The 27,924-nt window shown below is 49.4% G+C and overlaps 1 protein-coding gene across 2 annotated transcripts; it reads right to left on the bottom strand.

Annotated features, from left to right (window-relative positions):
* Positions 1 to 314: 314 nt before the first annotated feature.
* On the bottom strand, positions 315 to 27,924 carry ACP7 (acid phosphatase 7, tartrate resistant (putative)). Of its 2 annotated transcripts, XM_010380927.2 has the most exons (13): positions 27,829 to 27,924; positions 26,840 to 27,137; positions 12,821 to 13,021; positions 12,337 to 12,519; positions 11,129 to 11,252; positions 10,837 to 10,899; positions 10,626 to 10,740; positions 10,422 to 10,529; positions 10,270 to 10,327; positions 10,122 to 10,189; positions 9,940 to 10,011; positions 4,165 to 4,302; positions 315 to 1,772 (listed from the first exon to the last, which is right to left on the bottom strand). In XM_010380927.2, the coding sequence occupies exons 2-13, from the start codon at positions 26,958 to 26,960 to the stop codon at positions 1,707 to 1,709; spliced, it is 1,317 nt and encodes a 438-aa protein (XP_010379229.1). In that variant the 5' UTR covers positions 26,961 to 27,137; positions 27,829 to 27,924; the 3' UTR covers positions 315 to 1,706. The 2 variants fall into 2 exon arrangements, with proteins under 2 accessions (XP_010379229.1, XP_030769131.1); XM_030913271.1 differs by lacking the exons at positions 4,165 to 4,302; positions 11,129 to 11,252.

Here is a 27,924-nt window from a genome sequence, read left to right on the forward strand (position 1 = left end):
AAATCTGTGGAGGCAGAAACCGCGCCCCATGATGGGGGAATAGATACATCTCAGGTCATCTGGCAGGGCTGGGAGCCCGCAGGCCCCAGGGCAGCCGTCAGCCCTGGGGCCTTTACCTGTGACTCGTGGAGTCCGATCACTTCCTTCACCTGATCAGAGCCTCCCCTAGCTCCACCCACAGTCCTCACCGTGGCCTGTAAGGCCCCGTAAAAGCCGTCCCACCACTGCCCTGTCCTCAAGCTCGGTCTCCCTCTCACTTCTCCCTACTCCAGCCACAGTGGCCTCCTCGTGGATGCTCCAACAGGGCAGGCACGTTTCTTTGTTTTATTTTTCTCTTTTTAAAACTTTTTTATTTAGAAATATTTTTGGAGACAGGGTGTTGCTCTGTTGGCCAGGTTGGGGTGCAGTGGCACAATCATGGCTCACTGCAGCCTCAACCTCCTGGGCTCAAGCCATCCTCCCACCTCAGCCTTCTGGGCAGCTGGGACTACAGGCACACACCACCATGCCCAGCTAATTTTCATAGTTTTGGTAGAGACAGGGTTTTGCCGTGTCAGCCAGGCTGGTCTCAAACCCCTGGGCTCAAGGGATCCGCCCGCCTCAGCCTCCCAAAGTGCTGGGACTACAGATGTGAGTTACTGTACCCAGCCGGCCAGGCACATTTCTGTCTCAGGGCCTTTGCACTGGCTATTCCTCTGCCTGGAACGCTCTTTCCCCAGATGTCTGGCCACTTGGCTCCTTCCCCACCTCCTTCAGATCAAATGTTGCCCTCTCAGTGAGATCCCCCTGAAAACTGCAACGGCTCCCTCACTGTCCCTGCATTTTCTATGCACAAATCGCCATTTAACCAACTCATTTATCGTGGTTTTTGTCCAACTCTCTGGTTAGGGTGTCAGCTCTGTGAGGGCCGAGATCTCTGTCTTGTTCATGGCTGTCTCTCCAGCTCTGAGAACAGAGCCTGGCACAGGGTAGATGCTGGATAAATTATGATTCAATAAATACAAGACGGGAAAGAAAGGAAGGAAAGAGGGAAGGAACTGGCGAGTCTGTGGCCTCTCGCGGTTCATCATCTGTCCTAGCTGGGAGGCAACAGTGTTAACACGTCTCCTCTTCCCGGATAAGACGGTGCCAGGCTGGAAAACTGAGGCATGAAGGGACTCTCGGTAGCAGTCCTGGAGCAGTGAAGCAGGAGCCAGGCTTCAGACTAACTCTCAATGCCGCGATCAGAAGAAAAAGTCCCCGACACCACCTGCTGGTGAGTAGTGTCATGGCGGTTGTGGCCACCTTGCTGACGGAAGGCTGGTGATGCCCTTGCCCGGTGGGCAGGACAGGAGGCAGCCCAGGGGTATCCCTGGAAGATGAGCAGAGTCCATGGAGCCACAGCTTAAGCCTCTTGATTCCTGAAGCCCTGTGGGCAGCTCACCCGATCAGAGCTATGCAGGAGGGTGGGGCCCTGCCAGCAGAGAGCTGCTCTGTGTCACTCTGTGCCCGCACACCTGCCTTCCCTCCACAGCCAGCCAGGACTCCCACCTCTCCAGGAGGGAACAGCTGCCCCAGCTCCATAGGGCTGCATGCACCCTACATGGGGCCTCTGGAGGGCAGGGGAGTCAGGGCCCACCCAAATCCCCACCCAGGCCTGGGCAGTTTCTGGTCACAGCAGCCAAGGCAGCAAAACGTAGGCTTCTGGAGGAGAGCTGCCCCCATCCCTAGAGGTACATCCTCCGGCCAAACAGGGGTCTCACCACCCAGACATCATCTACGATCTTCCCATCCTGTGAGGGACAAAAACAGGGACAGTAGTTAGAACTGAAAGCCTGAACTCTGGGGCCAGATGGCCTGGGTTCCAATCCCCTCTCTGCCCTCTGGTGGGCTGTACAACCCTGAGCAAGCAGCTAGACCTCCCTGGGCCTCAGTTTTCCTCATCTGAAAAGTGGTGGGGAGAGTGACAGTACCCACATCATAGATGTTGTGGGAGTTAAATGAGATAGTATTTGTAAACGGAGCCCAGCATATGGAAAGGGCTATGTAAGTATAGGCTATTCTTAGAGCACAAACTCTGGAGTCAGACAGACCTTGCTTTATATTCCAGCACATCCACTCTTTCTCTCTCTCTCTCTCTCTCTTTTTTCTTTTCTTTTCTTTTTTTTTTTTTTTTTGAGACAGAGTCTTGCTGTGTCACCCAGGCTGGAGTGCAGTGGCACGATCTTGATTCACTGCAACCTCTGCTTCCCAGGTTCAAGCCATTCCGCCCCAGCATCCCGAGCAGCTGGGATTACAGGCGCGCACCACCACGCCTGGCTAATTTTTGTATTTTTCACTAGAGACAAGGTTTCACCATGTTGGCCAGGCTGGTCTTGAACTCCTGACCTCAAGTGATCCACCTGCCTCAGCCTCCCAAAGTCCTGGGATTACAGGCATGAGCCCCCGTGCTGGGCCCACTTATCTAACTTCTTTGAGCCTCAGTTTTCCCGTCTGTGAGAGGGGATGATCACAGTTTCCACCTCACAGGACTACGTGGGGGTTGAAGGACTTATTATATATAAAATGCTTAGAATAGTGCAGAACTTGGTAAATTTTGTAGGTATTTCCCACTGTGAGGCAGGGGAAGATAAAGATGGCAGGGTGGGACACAGGTGGGGGGAAATAATAAGATGGGTATGTGGTAGGGGTGGCTGAAGGTTAGGTGGACCCAAATAATAATGGCTCACCTTTCTTTATTTTTGCCATTGTAGTTTTTAAAAAATGATAATATTTATGATTTATTGAGCACCTACTGCATACCAGGCACTGCCTAGATGCTCTGTATTTAGTAGCACTTTTTTTTTTTTTTTTTTTTTTTGAGACGGAGTCTCGCTGTGTCGCCCAGGCTAGAGTGCAGTGGCCGGATCTCAGCTCACTGCAAGCTCCACCTCCCGGGTTTACGCCATTCTCCTGCCTCAGCCTCCCGAGTAGCTGGGACTACAGGCGCCTGCCACCTCGCCCGGCTAGATTTTTGTATTTTTTAGTAGAGACGGGATTTCACCACGTTAGCCAGGATGGTCTCGATCTCCTGACCTCGTGATCCGCCCGTCTCGGCCTCCCAAAGTGGTGGGATTACAGGCTTGAGCCACTGCGCCCAGCCTTTAGTAGCACTTTATTTTATTTATTTATTTATTTATTTTTGAGACTGAGTCTCACTCTGTCACCCAGGCTAGAGTGGTGAAACCCTGTCTCTACTAAAAATACGAAAAATTAGCCGGGTGTGGTGGTGGGCGCCTGTGATACCAGCTACTCGGGAGGCTGAGATAGGAGAATTTCCTGAACCTGGGAGGTGAAGGTTGCAGTGAGCAGAGATGGCGCCACTACACTCCAGACTGGGCGACAGAGCGAGACTCCATCTCAAAAAAAAAAAAATGTTAGATGAGTGGCTCAGAGTCATTCAGCTGGTAAGTAGCAGGAGCAGGTTTCTAGTTCTACAGTCCACATTTGTTTGTTTTTTTGTTTTGAGTTAGGGTCTCACTCTGTTGCCCAGGCTGGAGTACAGAGGCGAGATCATAGCTCACTGCAAACTCTAACTCCTAGGCTCAAGTGATCCTCTGCCTCAGCCTCCCAAGTAGTTGGGACTACAGACTTCTGCCACCACACTTGGCTAATTTTTGTTTTTTTTTGTTTTTTTTTTTTTTCCAAGACAGAGTCTCATTCTGTCTCCCAGGCTGGAGTGCAGGGGCGCCATCTCAGCTCACCGCAACCTCCGCCTCCCGAATTTAAGTGATTCTCCTGCCTCAGCCTCCCATGTAGCTGGGATTACAGGCACCTGCCACCACGGGGAGCTAATTTTTGTATTTTTAGTAGAGACAGGTTTTCACCATGTTGGTCAGGCTGGTCTCTAACTCCTGACCTCAAGTGATCCATCTGCCTCAGCCTCCCAAAGTGCTGGGATTTCAGGTGTAAACCAGCACACCTGGCCTAATTTTTGTATTTTTTTGTAGAGACTAGGTCTCACCATGTTACCCAGGCTGGTCTTGAACTCCTGGACTCAAGCAATCCTCGTGCCTTAGCCCCACCAACTTGCAGGTGTTGCAGGCATGAGCCACTGCGCCTGGCCGAGTCCATGTTTTTAACAACTCATTTGCCTGGCGGGGCCTGGCTGTGCAGTCGGATGACTCGGGCCTGCCCCTCACTGACCTGGTCGTCCGACACCTGCTGGATGTGGATGTGGGTCCCATTGAGGATGTGCAGCCGGGTGTACCCGTACTCCTTCACACGCACGGCACTCCAGGGCCTCGGGAAGACAGCAAAGGGCGTCAGCCGCTCCTCACAGCCCTGGGAAGGGAGAACTGGTCAGACCCAGGGCAGGTGGAGGACCCGCAGGGAAGCAGAAATGATCTACCAGTCCAGGACCCTGCTGCCCTCAAGAAAGACAGTTAAGACTTGGCCATAGAGACCAGGCCCGGTGGCTCACGCCTATAATCCCAGCACTTTGGGAGGCCAAGAACGACAGATCAATTGAGGTTGGGAGTCAGAGACCTGCCTGGCCAACATGGTGAAACCCTGTCTCTACTAAAAATACAAAAATTAGCCCGGTGTGGTGGCGGACAACTATAGTCCCACCTACTTGGGAAGCTGAGGCAGGACAATTGCTTGAACCCAGGAGGCGGAGGTTGCAGTGAGCCAAGATCATGCCACTGCACTCCAGCCTGGGCAACAGAGTGAGACTGTCTCAAACAAAAACAAAAACAAAAACAAAAAGACTTGGCCACAATAATGCTTCGCAATTGAACATTGTGTCCCGGGCAGGCTTCCCTTGCTCCAAGTCTCTGACTTCTAGAAAAGTACATGGCTGTGTAAGACTCTGCCCACTACAGCATTAGCTTTGAACAGGAAGTGAAAGCTTTGAACAGGAAGCCATCCCAACGCCCATCAGGGAGTCAGTTAAATACATTATAGCATAGCCATTGCAAAGCGGGGAAGCGGGGTGAGACAGAAAGATGGCCAAGATGTGTGTGAAGGGGAAAAAGCAATTCGAAGAACAGAGAAATCCCTGGATCTGAAGCCTGGCTGCACAGTAGACCCTCCAAGAAAGCTTTTTAAAACACCAATGCCTGGGGAAACAGAATGCTTGTGCTTCCCACAGAAAAGCCAGGCTTGAGGAGCAGAGAGGATGCTAGAGCGAGGAAAATCACCATTTTGCACCCAGCATTGTAATACCAGGTTGAAGTAAGGATCATGAATGGATGATAAAACTAGCAGGGAAAGTTTGAGGCATAACAGGACGTTTGCATAGTCTCAAAGTCTCTCTCCAGGAGGTGCTTGTTAATTACATAGGAAAAAAGAGAGTCACTTTATGGTGGAGAGGGCTGGCAGACACCTCCCTAACCGAGTGATCAAAGTGAGTATCATCAGTAATGAGACCCATCCATACCACACTTTCAGCTGAGAAATCAGAATCTCAAAGAGGTTGGAAAGACATCGTGCAGCCGGGTGCGGCGGCTTATGCCTGTAATCCCAGCACTTTGGGAGGCCGAGGCAGGCAGATCATGAGGTCAGGAGTTCGAGACCAGCCTGGCCTACATGGTGAAACCCTATCTCTACTAAAAATACAATAATTAGCCGAGTGTGGTGGCGCAGGCCTGTAGTCTCAGCTACTCAGGAGGCTGAGGCAGGAGAATCACTTGAACCCGGGAGGCGGAGGTTGCAGTGAACCAAGATCTTGCCACTGAACTCCATCCTGGGTGACAGAGCGAGACTCCGTCTGAAAAAAAAAAAAAGAAAAGAAAAGAAAGAAAGGAATGAAGGAGACAAGACACCTAAATACAGCACGTGATGTCAGATCGTGGGCTGGTGGCGGGGGGAGAAATCTTTGCTTTGATTTAAAAGACACCAAGGGGACTACTGGCTAAACTTGAATAAGGTCTGTAGAGTAGATAATAGTATATTATCAATGTTAACTTCTTGAATTTGATAACTATACTGTGATGATATAAGAGGTTTGTTGTGGTTGTTGTTGTTGTTGTTGTTTTTTAGGAAATACAGAGAAAGTGGTAAAGGGGCATCATGTCTACAACTTGCTCTTGATTAGACCTGAAAATAAGACTAAAATGGAGAGAGAAAGACATTAAAACAAATAAGTTTAGCTAAGCACAGTGGCTGACACCTGGAATCCCAGCACGTTGGGAGGCCAAGGCAGGAGGACTGCTTGAGGCCAGGGGTTCAAGACAAGCCTGGGCAACATAGCAAGACCCTGTCTCTACAAAAAGTAAAAATTAAGTTAAAAAATATTAGCCGGGCATGTGTATAGTTCCAGCTACTCAAGAGGCTGAGTCAGGAGAATGGTTTGAGCCCAGGAGGTGGAGGCTGCAGTGAGCTATGATGGAGCCGCTGCACTCCAGCCTGGGTGACAGAGCTGGACCCCATCTCTATTTTTTTCTTTAAAAATTTGGTTAAGCCGGGCACGGTGGCTCACACCCGTAATCCCAGCACTTTGGGAGGCCGAGGAGGGTGGATCACCTGAGGTCGGGAGTTTGAGACCAGCCTGACCAACATGGAGAAACCCCGTCTCTACTAAAAATACAAAATTAGCCAGGTGTGGTGGCACATGCCTGTAATCCCAGCTACTCGGGAGGCTGAGGCAGGAGTATTGCTTGAACCCAGGAAGCGGAGGTTGCAGTAAGCAGAGATCACGCTAATTGCACTCCAGCCTAGCCAACAAGAGTGAAACTCCATCTTAAAAAAAAAAAAAAAAGTGGTTAAATGTTCATATTTGGGAAATCTTGGGGAAGTGGATATGGAAAGTCCTTGTATTGTTAGTGCAACTTTTCTATTGGTCTGAAATAATTTCAATTTTTTTTTTCTTCTCTCATCTCGTCAAAGTCATTCTCCGATAATTTCAATTTTTAAAAAAACTTTTTATTTTTTTATTTGTTTTATTTTTATTTTTTTATTTTTTATTTATTTATTTTTTTTGAGACGGAGTCTCGCTCTGTCACCCAGGCTGGAGTGCAGTGGCCGGTTCTCAGCTCACTGCAAGCTCCGCCTCCCGGGTTTACGCCATTCTCCTGCCTCAGCCTCCGAGTAGCTGGGACTACAGGCGCCCGCCACCTCACCCGGCTAGTTTTTTTTTTTTTTTGTATTTTTTAGTAGAGATGGGGTTTCACCGTGTTAGCCAGGATGGTCTCGATCTCCTGACCTCGTGATCCGCCCGTCTCGGCCTCCCAAAGTGCTGGGATTACAGGCTTGAGCCACCGCGCCTGGCCAACTTTTTATTTTTGAGACAGAGTTTCGCTCTTGTTGCCCAGGCTGGAGTGCAATGGCATGATCTTGGCTCACTGCAACCTCTGCCTTCTGGGTTCAAGTGATTCTCCTGCTTCAGCCTCCTGAGTAGCTGGGATTACAGGTGCTCGCCACCACGCCCGGCTAATTTTTTGTTTTTAGTAGAGGCAGGGTTTCACCATGTTGGGCAGGCTGGTCTCAAACTCCTGACCTCGGGTGATATGCCCGCCTCAGCTTCCCAAAGTGTTGGGATTACAGGCGTGAGCCACCGCGCCCAGCCTCAAATTTTTTAATTAAAGAAAAAAACCAATTTGTGCTTATAAAATCAGAATAGCAGTCACCCATGGGCAGAGCCTGACTGCCAAGGGCCGTGAGAAGCCATCTGGTGCTGACAGCATTCTATTTCGTGCTCATGTGGCAGCTACTCTGGGAGACCAATGCCAGGGATTCTGGTATTTTGTCCAGGGTCAGGTCCAAGCATTGGAGTTTTAAAAGCTCCCCAGGTAATTCTGATGTGGACCAAGTTTGAGAACCACTGGGGCATGACTCACAATCTAAGTAGTTTTTGTTTTTGTTTTTTAAAGTAAGCAATACAGTAACATGTCTGTATCTAAACAATTACTCATTTGTATATGCAGAGAACATTATAAAATGCCTCAAGAGAGTCAACAGCTGAGAGTGGGGCAATGTGCGGTGTGAGTGGCTGCTGTTCACCTCCTGTCCTCTGTAATCATTTGCATTTTTATTACAAGTGATTCTTACTTTTATATCTATACATATATATATATAATAATAATTGGTTTTGTCATTGGTCTCAAACTCCTAGACTCAAGCCATCCACCCATCTCAGCCTCCCAAAGTGCTGGGATTACAGGCGTGAGCCACCGCACCCTGCCTCACGCTGCTTTTAATCATGTATAAGCAGTAGCTTTGGAAGGCCAAGTGGGGGAATTACTTAAGCCCAGGAATTCGAGATCAGCCTGGGCAACATAGTGAGACTGTCTCTATTAAAACATTTTTGTTTTTGAGATGGGGTCTCACTCTGTCCCCAGGCTAGAGTGCAGTAGCACAATCTCAGCTCACTGCAGCTTCGACTCCTTGGGCTCAAACGATCCTCCCAGTTTGGCCTCCCAAGTAGCTGGGACTATAGGTGTGCACCGCCATGCATGGCTAAATTTTGTATTTTTTTTTATAGAGACGGGGTTTCACCATGTTGCCCAGACTGGTCTCGAACTCCTGACCTCAAGCAACCTGCCCGCCTCGGCCTCACAAAGTGTTGGGATTACAGGCGTGAGCCACTGTGTGTGGCCAAAATTTTTTTAATTAAATTTAAAAATTAAAAAACTCAGCCTCGCTCCATGGAGAAGGGGTAGATTCCAAGGCTGAGCAGAAAAAACACATGATGATCCTGGAATGTTTTGAAGTGCCAGAGAATAAGGAGGGGACGAGTGGAAAGGAGACAGGAGCCCACTGATGGCCGGAGCCGGCACAACTTAAACATCCAGATAAATAACAGTCGTGTTGGATAATAACCTGCAGAGTAAAATAAATTACCCATGAGTTCACACAGACATAAATAAACAACTAACCAACTGAACAAATGTGGCAGAAGACACAAGTCAGCCTTGCAGGAGGATCTCAATTAATAAATCTTGGAAGAGTGAGGGCGACAGAAAATCCCCATTAGAACAGCACAGTAAGCCTGGGCGCAGTGGCTCTCGCCTGTAATCCCAGCACTTTGGGAGGCCAAGGTGGGCTGATCACCTGAGGTCAGGAGTTCGAGATCAGCCTCGCCAACATGGTGAAACCTCATCTCTACTAAAAATACAAAATTTAACCAGGCATGGGGGTGGGCACTTATAATCCCAAGTACTCGAGAGGCTGAGGCAGGGCAATGGCTTGATCCTGGAACGTGGAGGTTGCAGTGAGCTGAGATCACGCCACTGCACTCCAACCTGGGCAACAAGAGTGAAACTCCGTCTCAAAAAAGGAAGGAAGGAAGGAAGGAAGGAAGGAAGGATGGAAGGAAGGAAGGAAGGAAAGGAGGGAGGGAGGGAGGGAGGGAGGGTTGGTTCTAATTAGAACAGCTTGGTAATAACTTGCAGGCAGGGTCCACTAATGGGTTCTAAAATAAGAGGGTGAAAGTTTGAGGAGAAATGGGACATTTGGGCCAGGCACACCTGTAATTCTAGCACTTCGGGAGGCCGAGGCAGGCAGATCACTTGAGGTCAGGAGTTTGAGACCAGCCTGGCCAACATGGTGAAATCCCATCTCTACCAAAAGTACAAAAATTAGCCAGAAATCTCTTGAACCGGGAGGCGGAGGTTGCAGTGAGCTGAGATCATGCCACTGCACTCCGGCCTGGGCAACAGAGCGAGACTCCGTCTCAAAAAAAAAAAAAAAAAGATAGTTTTTTTGTTTTGTTTCGTTTTTTTGTTTAGAGACGGGATCTTGCTTTGTCACCTGGGCTACAGTACAGTACAGTGATCATAACTCACTGTAGTATCTTCCTGTCTGTGCCTCTGTTCCTGGATCCATCCAATGGACATGCTGCTAGGAGTTCCTGACTTTAGGGCTGAGGGTTAAGTGATATGCACTGTATAAAGCACCCAGCACTCAGGCTGGAACAAAGTCAGCCCTCCACGGGTAGGAAGAGAGAGAGAAGGCAAAGGCAACCGTCCCCCTGCTCACGGCAGATCCTGTGATGATGTGGACAGGTCCTCGCGGGTTCGTGTAGGGCATCTCTCCGCTGCCGTTAAATACCTGGGGAAGGGAACAACGTTGGGTGGCGGGCAGTCACACGAGGCCATTCTGGGGGCATCTGACCACCCTGACCCCAGCTGCGTGGGCGCCCAGCCCTCCACGTGCCTCACCTGGTAGTTGTAAATTGGCCACAGTCGTTCATACGAGTGCTCATGAGCCCACAGCTGCAGATCCACTCCTGAGATAGAGCAAGCGGGGATCAGACCTCTGAAGCGGGCAGAGGTGGGGTGTGGGGCATGGGTCCCAAGGGTTGCTCACCGTATTTGTAGAAAAGATCCTCCAAACCATACAGCTTGCCTTGGAGGCCTTTGCGGACCTGAGCAGGGTGAATGAGTGGGTGAGGGTGACGCAGACCTACACGCACCTGACTCTCAGCACCTCCCCACTGTCTCCCAGGGAGGGGGCCTCACCTTGCTTTCATATTGTGTGCAGTCGTCCAGATCTGCATTGGAGCAGTACATGGGCCGGTGCCCCATGGTGATGATCCACGGCCGGGCTGCCCGGTTCTTATTGGCTTTCTAGGGAGAAGGGCCCAGGGTGAGGGGCTAGGAGTGGGGGGTGGAGGGGGAGGTGGGGCCGGCCGAGGGACTACAGAGGACCTCCACCCAGGTTACCTGGAGGTCACTCTCCAGCCAGCGAAACTGCCTCTGTACCAGGTGGCGGCCGTAATGGAGAAAGAAATAGACCTCGGTGGAGAAGGAGATGATGTGGGCGGGACCCAGATCCCAGCTGGAGGAGTCAAAGGGCAGGGGTCAGGGACCGGGGCTCCTCTGCATCTCCCATCCTTCAGGGAAGAGGGCCAGTCCCTCGGCACCTGCACATTACCTGTACCACAGGCCCTCATTATCCCCTGGCATGCTGAAGCGAGCCTTGTAGTTAGAGAAGTTGCTAGAATAAAGGAAGTACAAGGGATGGAGGTGAGGGACTGAATTTCATAGCCCTACTCCTATACCCTGCCACTGTTGGGCCCTGAGTCTGGCTTCCAGCCCACCCCCATCTCCTCTTGCTACCACAATTGAAATGTTGCAGCATGAGAGACTCAAGGGAGACACTAAGAAGAACGGGACCATTTCCATTGATCCAGCCCTTGCCCACCGCCACAGCCCTCGGTCCTCACTAGCGTTCTTCATGGTTCCCGGGGCATGTCATGTACGGCAGGCTGGCAGCCACAGGTTCAATGAGCCGCATGAACCTATCCCCGACGCGGGCATTGTCCTGATCCATGTTGTAGGCAAAGTCTCCTGGGGGAGGGGGTGGAAGGAGGGTGAGTACCCAGGCCCAGCTCTGCTTTCATTGGAATTGAGAGAGCCAGGTTAGTCCCAGCACTTTAGGGGGCCGAGGCAGGAGTATCACTTGAGCCTAGGAATTCAAAACCAGCCTCCCAAAGTGCTGGAATTACAGGTGTGAACCACTATGCCTGGCTAAGATGGTTTTTGTTTGTTTGTTTGTTTTTGTTTTCTTTTTTTCTTTTTTTTTGTGAGACCGAGTCTCCCTCTGCTACCCAGACTGGTATGCAGTGGTGCCATCTTGGCTCACTGCAACCTCTGCCTCCCGGGTTCAAGCGATTCTCCTGCCTCAGCCTCCCAAGTAACTGAGATTATAGACACGCGCCACCACACCTGGCTAATTTTTGTATTTTTAGTTGAGACAGGGTTTCGCCATGTTGGCCAGGCTGGTCTCGAACTCCTGACCTCAAGTGATCCACCTACCTTGGCCTCCCAAAGTGCTGGAATTATAGGCATGAGCCACCGTGCCCGGCCCAACATTAGTATTATTATTATTCCCATTTCAGATGGGGAAACTGAGGACCCAGGTCACACAGCTGGCTAGTGAAGATGTAGAAATAAAACCTAGGGAGCCTGATTCCAGCGTCTGTACTTTGAAACATACAATCCCCAATCCCCATTACCCATCTCATTCTCTTCCCCCTCTTAAATAACAACAGCAGCAATAATAATAATAACAGCACAAGGACACCGAAGTGCACCTGCACCCTGCCAGGCAACGCGAACTCACATAGTCATCATAACAGTCCTGCGAACTCGGAACCAGCTTTCTCTCTAATCAAAATACACGGCGGGAAAAACGCCTGCTCCTGGCAAGAGTGCCAGAGTTGGGATTTTAACCAAGGTAGGCTGGTTGGCCACAGACACCGTCTCCGTAGCCAGTCTCATCCCGTGTCCCTTCAGAGACACACTGGCCCCAGCCCTGTTCCCTCCACGGTCCTGGCACCACCCACCACCCGCGCTCCCCCCCACCCGCGCCACCATCCCTCCGCGTGCGCGCTGACCACCATCCTTCCGCGCGCCCCTGCGGATGCCTCACCCACATGGAGAACGGCGTCGTACATGCCCTGCTGGGTGTCCCTGCGCAGCCGGGGGAAGGCCTTCGGGTTGTCAGCCCCCAGGTCCCCAAACACAGCCAGGCGGGGACTCCAGTGGGCCCCATTCTTGAGGGCCCTGAAGCGGAACCGACGGCTCCAGCCTTGCGCACTGCCACAGCGATAAACTGAAGGGAGAGGGAAATGTCGCAGTCAGCTGGGCCGCTCCAGGACCCTCCCTCCAACCCCATCCTTCCCCAACTGTTGGAGGGGAGGAGATGGGGGGACTGGTTGGGGCTGGCCCATGCCCCTTCGATCTGCCTTTCCCGCACCTTCCGTTTTCATCCTGGAGTCTCATACAATAGCTTTTTGCAGATAGGCAGAGGAGTTACCAGCCCAGCCTGAGCCACCGGCCAGTGGTAGCTTCTAGTCTGTATCCCACTCCTCTTCCCATTCCCCCTCAAGAACTCAGCCTAGCGTCCCTCTCACCATACTGAACCCCCGGCAGCAGCTTCCGAAGCGTGACTCGGTGTATGTAGAGCTTCCGCCGGAGAATGCCCCCGTCCACAAAGGGGACGAAGGTGCCTTGGGAGCGGAGGGGCAGAGGCCCCGACGGCTGCAACCCGAATTGCACTTCAGAGCGGGTTGGGACCCATGTGGTCCAGGTTACAGTCATGGAGCCTGGCTCACCTGGGGAGAAAGGGACAGAGGATAGACCAGGAGTGAGGCCTGGGCAGGGTGGTAGGGATGTGCAGAAAAAGTGAGGGGCGTTGACCACTGTTGAACAGTTAGTAGTTAAGGAGACAGGTTCTGGAACTGCCCAAGTTCAATCCCAGCTCTGCCATTTCTTCTTCTTCTTCTTCTTCTTCTTTTTTTTTTTTTTTTTTGAGTCGGGGTCTCACTCTGCTGCCCAGGCTGGAGTACAGTGGTGCAATCTCAGCTTACTGCAACCTGTGCCGCCTCCTAGGTTCAAGCGATTCTCCTGCCTCAGCCTCCCGAGTAGCTAGGATTACAAGCATGTGCCACCATGCCTGGCTAATTTTTGCATTTTTAGTAGAGATGTAGTTTTGCCATGTTGGCCAGACTGGTCTTGAACTCCTGACCTCAGGTGATCCACCCACCTTCGCCTCCCAAAGTTCTGAGATTACAGGCATGATCCAGCTCTGCCATTTCTAAGCTGAGCTTTTCTGGGGCACATCACTTCACCTCTCTGAGCCTCAGTTTTCCTGTCTGTAAAATGGAAAAATAATAGTTTCTGTGCTATATGGTTGTTATGAGGCTTAGATGAATAAATATAAATAAAGCAAATGAAATAGTGCTTAGTACACTTAGGGTTATATGGGGGAACAAGTATTATTATTAATATCATTATTTACTGTATGCAGATCTTGTACCAACTATTGTACACACATGATATCATTTAAGGGTTGCCAGCTTGGGTGTCTGGAGGCCACAGGTGATCTAAAGGGAGACAAGGGCCACCTGTAAGTGAGCAAGGAGTTACAGAGCATGTAGCCAACTGTAGACCCTGCCCTATCCCAAAGGGGCAGCCATCACTCAGATCTGGCGATAGCCACCAAGCAAGCAGGAAACAGGCCCAGTACTAGCAAAGCTATTGACTTTTTTTTTTTTTCTCGGAGATAGGGTCTCACTCTGTTGCCCAGGCTGGAGGTGCAGTGGTGCCATCTTAGCTCACTGCAGCCTTGGCCTCCTGGGCTCAAGCTATCCTCCTGCCTCAGCCTCCCAAGTAGCTGGGACCACAGGCACATGCCACCATGCCCAGCTAATTTTTTTTTTTTTTTTTTGAGGAGGAGTCTTGCTCTGTTGCCCAGGCTGGAGTGTGATGGCGCAATCTCGGCTCACTGCAACCTCCATGAGATGGTTTGGCTCTGTGTCCCTGCCCAAATCTCATCTTGAATTGTACTCCCATAATTCCCATGTGTTGTGGGAGGGACCAGTGGGAGATTGTTTGAATCAAGGGGGCGGTTTCCCCCATACTGCTCTCATGGTAGTGAATAAGTCTCACGAGATCTGATGAGTTTATCAGGGGTTTCCACTTTTGTTTCTTCCTCATTTTCTCTTGCCACCGCCATGTAAGAAATGCTTTTCACCAGCTGGGTGTATTGGCTCATGCCTGTAAACCTAGCACTTTGGGAGGCCGAGGCCGGCAGACCACGAGGTCAGGAGATCAAGATCATTCTGGCCAACATGGTGAAACCCCATCTCTATTGAAAATACAAAAATTAGCTGGGCATGGTGGCGTGCACTTGTAGTCCCAGCTATTTGGGAGACTGAGGCAGGATAATTGCTTGAACCAGGGAGACAGAGGTTGCTGTGAACCAAGATCACACCACTGCATTCCAGCTTGGCAATAGAGCAAGATTCTGTCTCAAAAAAAAAAAAAAGAAAGAAAGAAAAAAGAAATGCCTTTCACCTCTGCCATGATTCTGAGGCCTCCCCAGCCATGTGGAACTGTAAGTCCAATTAAACCTCTTTTTCTTCCCAGTCTTGGGTATGCCTTTATCAGCAGCATGAAAATGGACTAATGTAGTAAGTTGGTACCAGTAGAGTGGGGTGTTGCTGAAAAGATACCTGAAAATGTGGAAGCAACTTTGGAACTGGGTAACAGACAGAGGTCGGAACAGTTTAGAGGGCTCAGAAGAAGACAGGAAAATGTGGGAAAATTGGAACTTTGAACTTGAGAGAGATGATTTAGGGTATCTGGTGGAAGAAGTTTCTAAGCAGCAAAGCATTCAAGATGTGCTTTTAAAGGCATTCAGTTCTAAAAGGGAAGGAGAGCACAAAAGTTCAGAAAATTTGCAGCCTGATGATGGGATAGAAAATAAAATCCCATTTTCCGAGGAGAAATTCAAACTGGCTGCAGATATTTGCATAAGTAATGAGGAGCTGAATGTTAATCCCCAAGACAGTGGGGAAAATATCTCCAGAGCATGTCAGAGACCTTTGCAGCAGCCCCTGTCATCACAGACCCAGAGGTCTAGGAGGAAAAAATGGTTTCATGGGCAGGGCCCAGGGTCCCTGTGCTGTGTGCAGCCTAGGGACTTGGTGTCCTGCATCCTAGCCACTCCAGCTGTGGCTGTAAGGGACCAACATAGAGCTCGGGCCGTGGCTTCAGAGGGTGCAAGCCCCAAGCCTTGGCAGCTTCCACGTGGTTTTGAGCCCGCAGGTGCGCAGAAGTCAAGAATTGGGGTTTGGGAACCTCCGCCTAGATTTCAGAAGTTAGTTTTCATGCTGTTGATAAAGACATATCTGAGACTGGGAAGAAAAAGAGGTTTAATTGGACTTACAGTTCCACATGGCTGGGGAGGCCTCAGAATCATGGCAGGAGGAGAAAGGCACTTCTTACATGGTGGTGGCAAGAGAAAATGAGGAAGAAGCAGAAGCGGAAACCCCTGAGAAAACCATCAGTCTCAGGCCGGGCGCAGTGGCTCAAGCCTGTAATCCCAGCACTTTGGGAGGCTGAGATGGGCGGATCACGAGGTCAGGAGATCGAGACCAACCTGGCTAACATGGTGAAACCCCGTCTCTACTAAAAAAATACAAAAAAGTAGCTGGGTGTGATGGCGGGCACCTGTAGTCCCAGCTACTTGGGAGGCTGAGGAGGAGAATGACGTAAACCCAGAAGGTGGAGTTTGCAGTGAGCTGAGATCCAGCCACTGCACTCCAGCCTGGGCAACAGAGCGAGACTCTGTCTCAAAAAAAAAAAAAAAAAAAAAAAGCCATCAGTCTCATGAGACTTATTCACTACCACGAGAACAATAAGGGGGAAACTGCCCCCGCGATTCAACTGATCTCCCTTTAGGTCCCTCTCACAACATGTGGGAATTATGGGTGTACAATTCAAGATGAGATTTTGGTGGGACACAGAGCCAAACCGTATCATTCTGTCCCTGGCCCCTCCAAATCTCATACCCTCATATTTCAAAATCAATCATGCCTTCCCAACAGTCCCCCAAAAGCATTAACCCAAAAGTCCACAGTCCAAAGTCTCATGTGAGACAAGTCAAGACCCTTTCAACTATGAGCCTGTAAAATCAAAAGCAAGCTAGTTACTTCCTAGATGCAATGGGGATACAGGTGTTGGGTAAACACAGCCATTCCTAATGGGAGAAATTGGCTAAAACAAAGAGGTTAAAGGGCCCACGCCAGTCCAAAATCCAGGAGGGCAGTCAAATTTTAAAGCTCCAAAACGATTTCCTTTGACTCCAGGCCTCACATGCAGGTCATGCTGATGCAAGAGGTGGGTTCCCATGGCCTTGGGCAGCTCTGCCCCTGGGGCTTTGCAGGGTACAGCCTCCCTCCTGGCTGCTTTCACAGTCTGGCACTGAGTGTCTGCAGCTTTTCCAGGAGCACAGTGTAAGTTGTCGGTGGATCTACCATTCTGGGGTCTGGAGGACGGTGGCCCTCTTTTCACAGCTCCACTAGGTGGTGCCCCAGTAGGGACTCTGTGTGGGGGTTCCAGCCCCACTTTTGAAGTGATTCTCCTGCCTCAGCCTCCTGAGTAGCTGGGATTACAGGTGCGTGCCACCACGCCTGGCTAATTTTTGTAATTTTAGTAGAGACAGGGTTTCACCATGTTGGCCAGGCTGGTCTCGAACTCCTGACCTCATGATCCGCCCACCTCAGCCTCCCAAAGTGCTGGGATTACAGACTTGAGCCACCACGCCCAGCCTAGAACACATCTTTACACGGTGGTTTTTATATCCCAGGAGCATATATAGATAGATATGAAAATCCAGATTTTGAAGGGATAGCGTCAAATTTTTAAATGTTAGCACCCAAGTCAAGGTTTTAAAAATACCGTGTGGTGTAGTGTAATGTTAAGAGTTCTTCCTCCAGTCATACAAAAATGCATGTGTTCAGGGTTATTTATGGCAGTACTCTTTGTAATTGCAAAATACGGGAAACAACCTAAATGCCCATATTTAGGAGAGTGACTGAATAACATCCACACAATGGTGTAAAAAAGAATGAGGACAAGCTCCAAGAACTGCTATGAAATGTTTCCAGGACATATTGTTATACCAAAATAAGCAAAGTGCATAAGAGTATAGTTAGCTGCCCTTAATGTAAGGGGTATAAGAAAATATGGAGGTGTCTCTGCTCATTTGTACAAAAGAAATACACCAGGTACTAAAGGATACACCAGGTACTAAAGAGATGAATTACTTACAGGGGATGGGTGGAAAATGAGGTAGAAAAAAAGAGGAGGCCAGACTTGTATTCCCAGCAGTTTGGAAGGCCGAGGTGGGTAGATCACTTTGAGGCCAGGAGTTTGAGACCAGCCTGGCCAACATGGTGAAACCCTGTCTCTACTAAAAATGCAGAAATTAGCTGGGCGTGGTAGCTCACACTTGCAATCCCAGCACTTTGGGAGGTTCAGGCAGGTGAATCACTTAAGGTCAGGAGTTCAAGACCAGCCTGGCCAACATGGCAAAACCCGGTCTCTACTAAAAATATAAAAATTAGCCGGGCATGGTGGCGCATGCCTGTAATCCCAGCTACTCAGGAGGCTGAGGCAGGAGAAGCACTTGAACCCAGGAGGCAGAGGTTGCAGTGAGCCGAGATTGTGCCACTCGGTGCACTCCAGCCTGGGTGACACAGCAAGACCCGTCTCAAAAAAAAAAAAAAAAAAAAAAGAGAAAGAAATAGCGGGGGCGGGGCGGGGGAAGGAGGGGAAGAAAGAAAGAAAGAGAGAGGGAGGGAGGGAGGGAGGGAGGGAAAGAAAGAAGGAAAGAAGGAAAGAAAGAAAGAAAAAGAAAAAGAAAGAAAGAAAAGAAAAGAAAAGAAAAGAAAAGAAAAGAAAGAAAAAAAGTGGGGGGCCAGGCATGGTGGCTCACACCTGTAATCCCAGCACTTTGGGAGGCCAAGGCAGGTGGATCACTTGAGGTCAGAAGTTCGAGACCAGCCTGGCCAACATGGCAAAACCCCATCTCTACTAAAAATACAAAAATTAGCCGGGTTTGGTGGCGCACACCTGTAGTCCCAGCTACTCAAGAGGCTGAGACAGGAGAATTGCTTGAACCCGGGAGGCGGAGGCTGCAGTGAGCTGAGATCATACCACTGCACTCCAGCCTGGCGAGACAAAGCAAGGCTCTGTCTCAAATAAATAAATAAATAAATAAATAAATAATAAATAAAAGGGGGAATGGGAACAGAGGAACAGAGTAGCAGGGATGAAGAAACAGAGACACTTACCTGAGTTGGGCTTTTCGTATAAGTGTGACTCCTGGAACTGTAGTCATGTTTCACATTTCCCTCACACACCCACAAAATAAACAAAACTGTCAGGATATGCGGGGAACCCAATATGGAATAGAGACACTAATAAGTGGACCTAACCAGATTAAAAAATGAATAACATAACCACGTGGAAGGGGTAAGGAAGAAAAATAACTGCAAGAAACAGTGTCCTAAGTGGGTATTACTATAAAGCAAAAGATGAAAAGGACTGTGCATAAAGGCTGTCACCTTGGCATTGTGTGCTTCTGACAGACATACCCGTAAATGATTCTGAAACTGCTATATATATATATATATATATATATATATATATATATATACCGAGTTTCACACTTGTTGCCAAGGCTGGAGTGCAATAGCACAATTTTGGCTCACTGCAGCCTCTGCCTCCTGAGTTGAAGTGATTCTCCTGCCTCAGCCCCCCAAGTATCTGGGATTACAGGCACGCACACCACGCCCAGCTAATTTTTGTATTTTTAGTAGAGATGGGGTTTTACAGTGTTGGCCAGGCTGGTCTTGACTCCTGACCTCAGGTGATCCACCCGCCTCGGCCTCTCAAAGTGCTGAGATTACAGGCATGAGCCACCACACCCAGCTGTAACTGCTTTATGTATATACTAGGATTGAACAAATAAATATATTGTAGACAGTAAGAGTCAAGTTTCTGAGTGTTAGAGAAAGAAGTTACAAATAAGGAAAGATGAGGCTAAAATAAACCCATGATCCTGGGCTGATATCAGGGATATCAGTATGATCTCATGGTAATTTATTTTTTTAGTTGGAGTCTCGCTCTGTTGCCCAGGCTGGAGGGCAGTGGTGCGATCTTGGTTCACTTGAACCCACCTCCCGGGTTCAAGTGATTCTCCTGCCCCAGCCTCCTGAGTAGCTGGGATTACAGATACACGCCACCATGCCTGGCTAATTTTTTGTACTTTTGGTAGAGATGGGGTTTCATTATGTTGGCCAGGCTGGTCTCAAACGCCTGACCTCAAGTGATCCACCTGCCTCGGCCTCCCAAAGTGCTGAGCCACCGTGGCCGGCCAGGTAATTAATTTTATACAGATTCAAACATAGATGTGTGAATATGAAGCTTTGTGTACATGCATGTATTACCTTGCTGTGTTTGTTGAGAGGAACTAGAAGCTATGACATCTCAGTGGCAATGAGCACACCTAGTGCCCAGATATTAGTTTCTAAATACCCATTCTCCAATAAAAAGGAACTGGAGGGCTGGGTGCAGTGGTTCACGCCTGTAATCCCAGTACTTTGGGAGGCTGAGCAGGTAGATCACAAGGTCAGGAGTTCGAGACCAGCCAGACTGATGTGGTGAAACCCCATCTCTACTAAAAATACAAAAATCAGCCGGACTTGGTAGTGCACACCTGTAGTCCCAGCTACTTGGGAGGCTGAGGCAGGAGAATCCCTTGAACCCAGGAGGCAGAGATTGCTGTGAGCCAAGATCACGCCACTGTACTCCAGCCTGGGTGACAAGAGTAAAATTCTATCTCAAAAAAAAAAAAAAAAAAAAGAAAGAAAGAAAGAAAAAAAAGAAACTGGAACTCATTGTGGGAAATAGGTACTTCCAAGGATAGAACAGGAAATATACAAGAGGAGCCTGGAACTATTTGTGATGTCATCAAGTGAGGAAGTACTCAGAAATGATGGAGGTTTGTTGTAAGCACACAGAACCCAATCTGAAGGAATTCTGAGAGACCAAATCTGGGACAATCATAACATCAGATTTTTCACCCACAGAATAAAATGGATATCCATGAGTCCATGATATATATAAATCATTGAATAAATTAATAAAGGGATCAGGGGCCGGGCGCGGTGGCTCAAGCCTGTAATCCCAGCACTTTGGGAGGCCGAGACGGGAGGATCACGAGGTCAGGAGATCGAGACCATCCTGGCTAACACGGTGAAACCCCGTCTCTACTAAAAAATACAAAAAACTAGCCGGGCGAGGTGGCGGGCGCCTGTAGTCCCAGCTACCCGGGAGGCTGAGGCAGGAGAATGGCATAAACCCGGGAGGCGGAGCTTGCAGTGAGCTGAGATCTGGCCACTGCACTCCAGCCCCGGCAACAGAGTGAGACTCTGCCTCAAAAAAAAAAAAATAATAATAATAAAGGGATCAGGAAGGGACAGCTCTTTCTTATAATAAAATTTCAATTAGATGGAAGGAGCTACTCTATTGAATAGGAACAATAGACCAAAAAAGATAAAATAAAATAGAAGTGTGGAGGCTGGGCACAGTACCTCACATCTATAATCCCTACACTTTGGGAGGCTGAGGCAGGTGGATTGCTTAAGCCCAGGAGTTCCAGACCAGCCTGGGCAACATGGTGAAACCCTGTCTCTACAAAAATGCAAAAATTGCCAGGCATGGTGGTGCATCCCTGTAGTCCCAGCTACTCAGGAGGCAGAGGTGAGAAGGTCACTTGAGCCCGGGAGGTAAGGGTTGCAATGAGCTGAGATTGCGTCACTGCACTCCAGCCTGGGTGACAGAGCAAGACTCTGTCTCAAAAGAAAGAAATAAATAAATTAGAAGTTATTGGCCGGGCGCAGTGGCTCACACCTGTAATCCTAACACTTTGGGAGGATGAGGCAGGCAGATTGCCTGAGCTCAGGAGTTCGAGACCAGCCTGGGCAACACAGTGAAACCCCGTCTCTACTAAAATACAAAAACTTGTCCAGGCATGGTGGTGTGCGCCTGTAATCCCCACTACATGAGAGGTTGAGGCAAGAGAATTGCTTGAACCTGGGAGGCAGAGGTTACAGTGAGCCGAGATCGCGCCACTGCACTCCAGCCTGGGCAACAGAGCAAGACTCTGTCTCAAAAACAAAACAAAACAAAAGTTATAAAATTTAAAAAGAAAAAAAAAAAAACGAGGGAATTAGAAAATTAGAAAATCACCATTAGGCAAACACTACATTTATAATTGTTGCCAATAAGATCCACTGATGGATGCTAAAATTAGTGAGCAAACATTGAGGAGAAATGGGATTTGCATTGTCTTGAGCCATCTCCCTCAAGATATTTATTAACTACAAAGAGAAGAATAATTACTTTATAGAAGAGAAACCCAGCAGGCACCTCCTTAATGAAACAATCAGGGTCAACATCAGTAAGTCACAGCAATAAGTCATAGCCACATCTTGATCCTTCATATCATGCTCCAAGAAGGGCACAACATCACGTCTATGATAGTCTTGCCAAAAATACATAACTTAATTCCAGTCATGAGAAAGTATCAGACAAACCCCAAACAAGAGATACTGGACGAAATAGCTGATCAGTACTCAGCAATACCAACATCATGAAAGACAAGGGAAGACTGAGAAACTAATGGATGGGAGGAGACTAGGGAGGCACAACCGCTAAATGCAATGTGAGACCCTGGATCAGATTCTGGAAGGGGAAATGGACATTAGAAGAAAAACGGGTGAAATTCAAATGAGATCTGTAGTTTAGTTAACAGTATTGTACCAATCTTGATTTCTTGGTTTTAATCATTGTACCATGGTTACGTAAAATGTTAACATCAGGGGAAACCAAGTGAGGGGAGACAGGAACTCTGTAATATTTTTGGAACGTTTCTGCTAAATCTAAAAGTGGTACAAAATTAAAAAGTTTTAAAATAGGCCGCGCACAGTGGCTCATGCCTGTAATCCCAGCACTTTGGGAGGCTGAGGTGGGTGGATCATTTGAGGCCAGGAGTTCAAGATCGGCCTGCCCAACATAGCAAAACCCCGTCTCTACTGAAAAATACAAAAATTAGGGGCCAGGTGCAGTGGTTTATGCCTGTAATCCCACTGCTTTGGGAGGCCAAGGTGGACGGATCACTTGAGGTCAGGAGTTCAAGACCAGCTTGGGCAACACGGTGAAACCCTGTCTCTATTAAAATACAAAAATTAGCCGGGCTTAGTGGCATACACTTGTAGTCCCATCTATTTGAGAGGCTGAGGCAGAAGAATCGCTTGAACCTGGGAGGCGGAGGTTGTAGTGAGCCAAGATTGCACCACTGCACTCTAGCCTGGGCAGCAGAGTGAGACTCCAACTCAAAAACAAAAAAAATGCAAAAACACAAAAATACAAAAATCAGCCAGGCATGGTGACACGCACGGTTAGTCCCAGCTACTTGGGAGGCTGAGGCAGGAGAATCCCTTGAACCTGAGAGGCAGAGGTTGCAGTGAGCCAAGACCGCACCACTGCACTCCAGCCTGAGCGACAGAGTGAGACTCTGTCTCAAAACAAACAAACAAACCCGCAAAGATTGTGGGCTCCTGAACCAGCCTGCCAGCATTCAGATTCCCAGGCTATGTGAACTGGGGTCAGACTCTTCCCCTGCTATGGGTCTCAGTTTTACTCTCTTGTCAAATGGGAGTAGCAATGGTACCTACAGCTTAAGGTGGATACCAGGTTAAACGAGTTATCCATCTAGCGCACTTATAAGCATGTACTTGCCATTGTTATTGTGTAGGCTGAAAAAGGACAGCCATGATCTCACTGGATTGCCATGGCAGCACTATGGGATGGATTTTTACTGCCTTTCCCATTTTTACAGAGGCCTCCAGGCAAAGTGCTTTGTCCAAGGTCACTAGACTGGCAAATGCCAAGCCAGTTCATTCATGTGGTTTCTGATTCCACATTGCAACTAACCTTTAAGAAACTCTCTCTCCTGGGCATGGTAGCTCACCCCTGTCTTCCCAGCACTTTGGGATGCTGAGGTGGGAGAATCACTTGAGCCCAGGAGTTTGAGACTAGCCTGGACAACACGGTGAGACCTTGTCTCTACAAAAAATAAAAAGAATTAGCCAGGCATGGTAGTGCACGTCTGCACTACTCCAGCTACTCAGGAGGCTGAGTCAGGAGGAGCACATGTGTCCAGAAGTTAGAGGCTGCAGTAAGCTATGATTGCGCCATTGCATTCCAGTGTGGGTGACAGAGTGAGATCCTATCTTAAAAAAAAAAAGAAGAAACTATCTTCTTTGAAGATGTGAAAGACATGAAAAACAAGGAAAGATAAGGAATAACTGAGGAACTGTCACAGATAGAAAAGAGTAGGACTAGAGCCTGGCACGGTGGCTCACACTTGTAATCCCAGCACTTTGGGAGGCCGAGGTGGGTGGATCACCTGAGGTCGGGAGTTCAAGGCCGACCAGGCCAACATGGTGAAACCCCATCTCTACTAAAAATATAAAAAGTAGCCAGGCGTGGTGGTGTGTGCCTGTAATCCCAGATACTTGGGAGGCTGAGGCAGGAGAATCGCTTGAACCCAGGAGGCAGAGCTTGCAGTAAGCCAAGATCATGCCATTGCACTCCAGCCTGGCCAATACAGTGAGGCTCCATCTAAAAAAAAAAAAAAAAAAAATTAGCTGGACATGGTGTCATGCCCCTGTGGTCCCAGCTATTCGAGAGACTGAGGTGGGAAGATCGCTTGAGTCTGAAAGTCGAGGCTGCAGTGAGCCATGTTAGTGCTACTGCACTCCAGTGCCAAACCCTGACAGAGCCAAACCCTGTGTCAAAAAACAAACAAACAACTGTTCTCCCTGTTTCAACCACACGTCTGTGCAAGAACAGATTTTCTTCACAGGCAAAATCCAAAACAACAAATCGCAACAGACTAAAATAAAAACAGATCTGAGGAGAATCCAGGTGTCAGTTACCAAACCAGATACTAAAGAGATTTTAGGCCAGGCGCGGTGGCTCATGCCTGTAATCCTAGCACTTTGGGAGGGCGAGACCAGAGGATTTCTTGAGCTTAGGTGTTCAAGACCAGCCTGGTCAACATGGTGAAATTCCATATCTATGAAAAATACAAAAGTTAGCCAGGTATGGTGGTGGGTGCCTGTAATCCCAGCTACTCGGGAGGCTGAGGTAGGAGAATCGCTTGAACCCTATGGGGCGGAGGCTGCAGTGAGCCAAGATTGTGCCACTACACTCCAGCCTGGGTGACAGAATGGGACCTTGTCTCAAAAGAATAAAAAATAAAAGATTTTTAAAAGATGCAAGTCAGTGTCACTCTCCTCACTCAATTTCTTCTCTTGCAAAATACAGTTTTTTCATTAAAAATGTCATTTACACAGAAGGTATTTGTTATTGTTAATTTTAAATGACAATAATTTTTTTTTTTTTTTTTTTTTTTTTTGAGACAGAGTCTCGCAGTCGCCCAGGCTGGAGTGCAGTGGCCGGATCTCAGCTCACTGCAAGTTCCGCCTCCTGGGTTTATGCCATTCTCCTGCCTCAGCCTCCCGAGTAGCTGGGACTACAGGCGCCCGCCAACTCGCCCGGCAATTTTTTTGTATTTTTTAGTAGAGACGGGGTTTCGCCGTGTTAGCCAGGATGGTCTCGATCTCCTGACCTCGCGATCCACCCGTCTCAGCCTCCCAAAGTGCTGGGATTACAGGCTTGAGCCACCGCGCCCGGCCAATAAAAAATTTTTAATGCCTCAGTTTTAATACCTTATTTGGTAAATATTGCTAGCTATACTGCACATAAGCTAAAGCTCTTTGAAGTTCTCCATAAGTTTTAGCAGTGTAAAACAGTTCTGAGATTAACAGTGTAAAACAAATAGTCCTGAGATTTAAAGTGTATGGAAATTGCTGCTACATACCAAGCTCGGTTCTGTCCCACCAACCCTTTTTTTTTTTTTTGAGACAGGGTCTCACTCTGTCACCCAGGTTGGAGTGTAGTGGCATGATCTTGGCTCACTGCAACTTTTGCCTCCTGGGCTCAAGTGACCCTCTCGCCTCAGCTCCCCAAGTAGCTGAGACTACAGGCGTGGGCCACCATGCACAGCTAATTTTTTTATTTTTTAAATTTTTTTGTAGAGATGGGGTTTCACCGTGTTACCCAGGCTGGTCTTGAACCCCTGAGGTCAAGTGATCCACCCACCTCAGCATCCCAAAGTGCTGGGATTACAGGCATGCACCACCGTGCCCGGCCTCCACCACATTTTTTTTTTTTTTTTTTTTTTGAGACGGAGTCTCACTCTGTCACCCAGGCTGGAGTGCAGTGGACGGATCTCAGCTCACTGCAAGCTCCACCTCCCAGGTTTACCCCATTCTCCTGCCTCAGCCTCCCGAATAGCTGAGACTACAGGCACCCGCCACCTCGCCCGGCTAGTTTTTTTTGTTTTTTTTGTTTTTTGTATTTTTTAGTAGAGACGGGGTTTCACCGTGTTAGCCAGGATGGTCTCGATCTCCTGACCTCGTGATCCGCCCGTCTCGGCCTCCCAAAGTGCTGGGATTACAGGCTTGAGCCACCGCGCCCGGCCCACATTTTTTTTTTTTTTTTTTTTTTTTTAAGACAGGGTTCTCTCTGTTGCCCAGGCTGGAGTGTAGTGGCCAATGATGGTTCACTGCAGCCTTGAACTCCTGGGCTCAAGCGATCCTCCCATCTCAGTCTCCCAAGTAGCTGGGACTACACGTGCTTGCCACCACACATGACTAAGATCTTTTTCTTTTTTCCTAAGAGGCAGAGGTCTCACTATGTTTCCTAGGCTGGTCCCAAGCGTGTGACCTCAAGTGATTCTCCCGCCTCAGTCTCCCAAACTGCTAAGACTACAGGTGTGAGCCCCCACACCCAGCCTCAGTTCTGCCTCTTTACAGGTAGCAACTCATTTACACCTCACCATGAGGTTGCACTAATATTACCCCATTATCCAGATGAGGAGGCTGAGGCCAGAGAGGTTAAGCCACTTGCCCAAGATCAGGCAGCAGGTACATAGCAAAGATGGGATTCTAACCCATTCAGTCTGGTTGCCCAGGGTCCAGAGTCCAAGCTCTTGCCCTGACAGTGGAAGGATCCTAATCAAAGATTGGGAGGCAGCCATCCTGGTGGGGAAGAGGAGAGCGGGGATGGAGAAGGGGCTGGGTAATCCAGCTCTGTTATCACTCATCCACTGGTTCCTTCCAAAACTGGCTCTGAGGCCTACTGTGCACAAACGAACAAATGTGCCAGGTCCCAGAAACACAACAGAGATGCAATGAACAAGGACAGCAGCAGCCCCCTTTGGAGAGCAGGAGAGCACTCACTGTGGGCTGGGCACCATGATCATTCCGCACACTTCCAGGTGTACCATGGCCTGTACTTCCCATTCCACAGAGGCAGATGACAGAGGCTCGGGAGAAATGAGCCACCTGCTTAGGGGCTCACGGTGGGGATTCCTGAACCCTCAAACAATGAAGCACCGCTGGGCCTCGCTGGGAGAGGCGTAGAAAGGGGTCAGGGACACTTACCTGGGTAAGACAGATGGACTTGCTCTGGGGCAGCGCTGGGGGCCCCTGGGGACCCCTGGACTCCCAAGGAGAATAGCAGGAGTAGAGAGCAACAGGACCAATAGCCAGGAAGGGGGTGCATGGTGGTGGGGTGGTGACCGGAGACAGGGGAAAAGTGGAGGGACTGAGGAGATCACCTCCCCACAGGTACAGCAGGAAGGGCTGGGAGGTTGGGGGATGGAGGATGATCTGGTAGTCCTCTGGGGGACAGAGGCAGGAGGGCAGGGAGGTCTCCTTCAAGACAGGTGGTATCCAGACGCTGGAGAGAGAAACCAAAAGTAAGAATGGCTAAGGAGCAGCAGCAGAGCTCTCTGAGCCTCACTCACAGTGTGCCAACCGCTTGACATAGATGAACTCACGGAAGCCTCATGACATTGCTATGAGGTGGTGGCTGTGAGCATCGTCATCCCCATATCACAGATGAGGAAACTGAGCAGCTGAGTGATTCAACTGCACAGCCAGGATGCGATGGAGCCAGGATTTGAACCCAGGAGGGCCTGATTCCGGAGCCTTGCTCCTAACCAGAGCTCACTCTCAGTGCTGGGGGCCTGGGAGTGGGGTGGAGGCTGTGCAGGAGGTTGCATTCGGCAGCCCCATCCCCAGCTTTCCATCCTGCTGTTAGAAACCCCAGTTCTCCTACCTACTCCCGAGATTCCAAGCATTCCTGCCTGCCCCGGGGATCTCGCCTCTCTACTCCATCCTTAGCCTTCCATTTTGCTCCTAGTGACCTCAATCCTCCCACGCCACCCCCAGATCCTTTAGAGTCCATCCTGGCCAGAGCGGCCGCATCCTCTCTCCCCATCCCCAGCGTCCCTGCCCTTCCACCATCTGTACCCACCCGCCTTCTCCCCAGCGCTTCCCCGCCTGCTCCAGCTCTGTCTCCAGCTGCCAGGCTGGAGCTGGGTCGGGACCATCCGGGAGCGGGGGTGCCCTCCCGCACCCCGGCTCACCCTCGGGGGCACCGGCTGCCCGCACGCGCCTCTCCCGCCGCCAGCGCATCCCCGGTATTTATGAGTTCGTGGGTGCCGAGGCCTCTCGCCGCCTAC

Source organism: Rhinopithecus roxellana, chromosome 12 (genome assembly GCF_007565055.1).
Source record: "Rhinopithecus roxellana isolate Shanxi Qingling chromosome 12, ASM756505v1, whole genome shotgun sequence".
NCBI lineage: Eukaryota > Metazoa > Chordata > Mammalia > Primates > Cercopithecidae > Rhinopithecus > Rhinopithecus roxellana.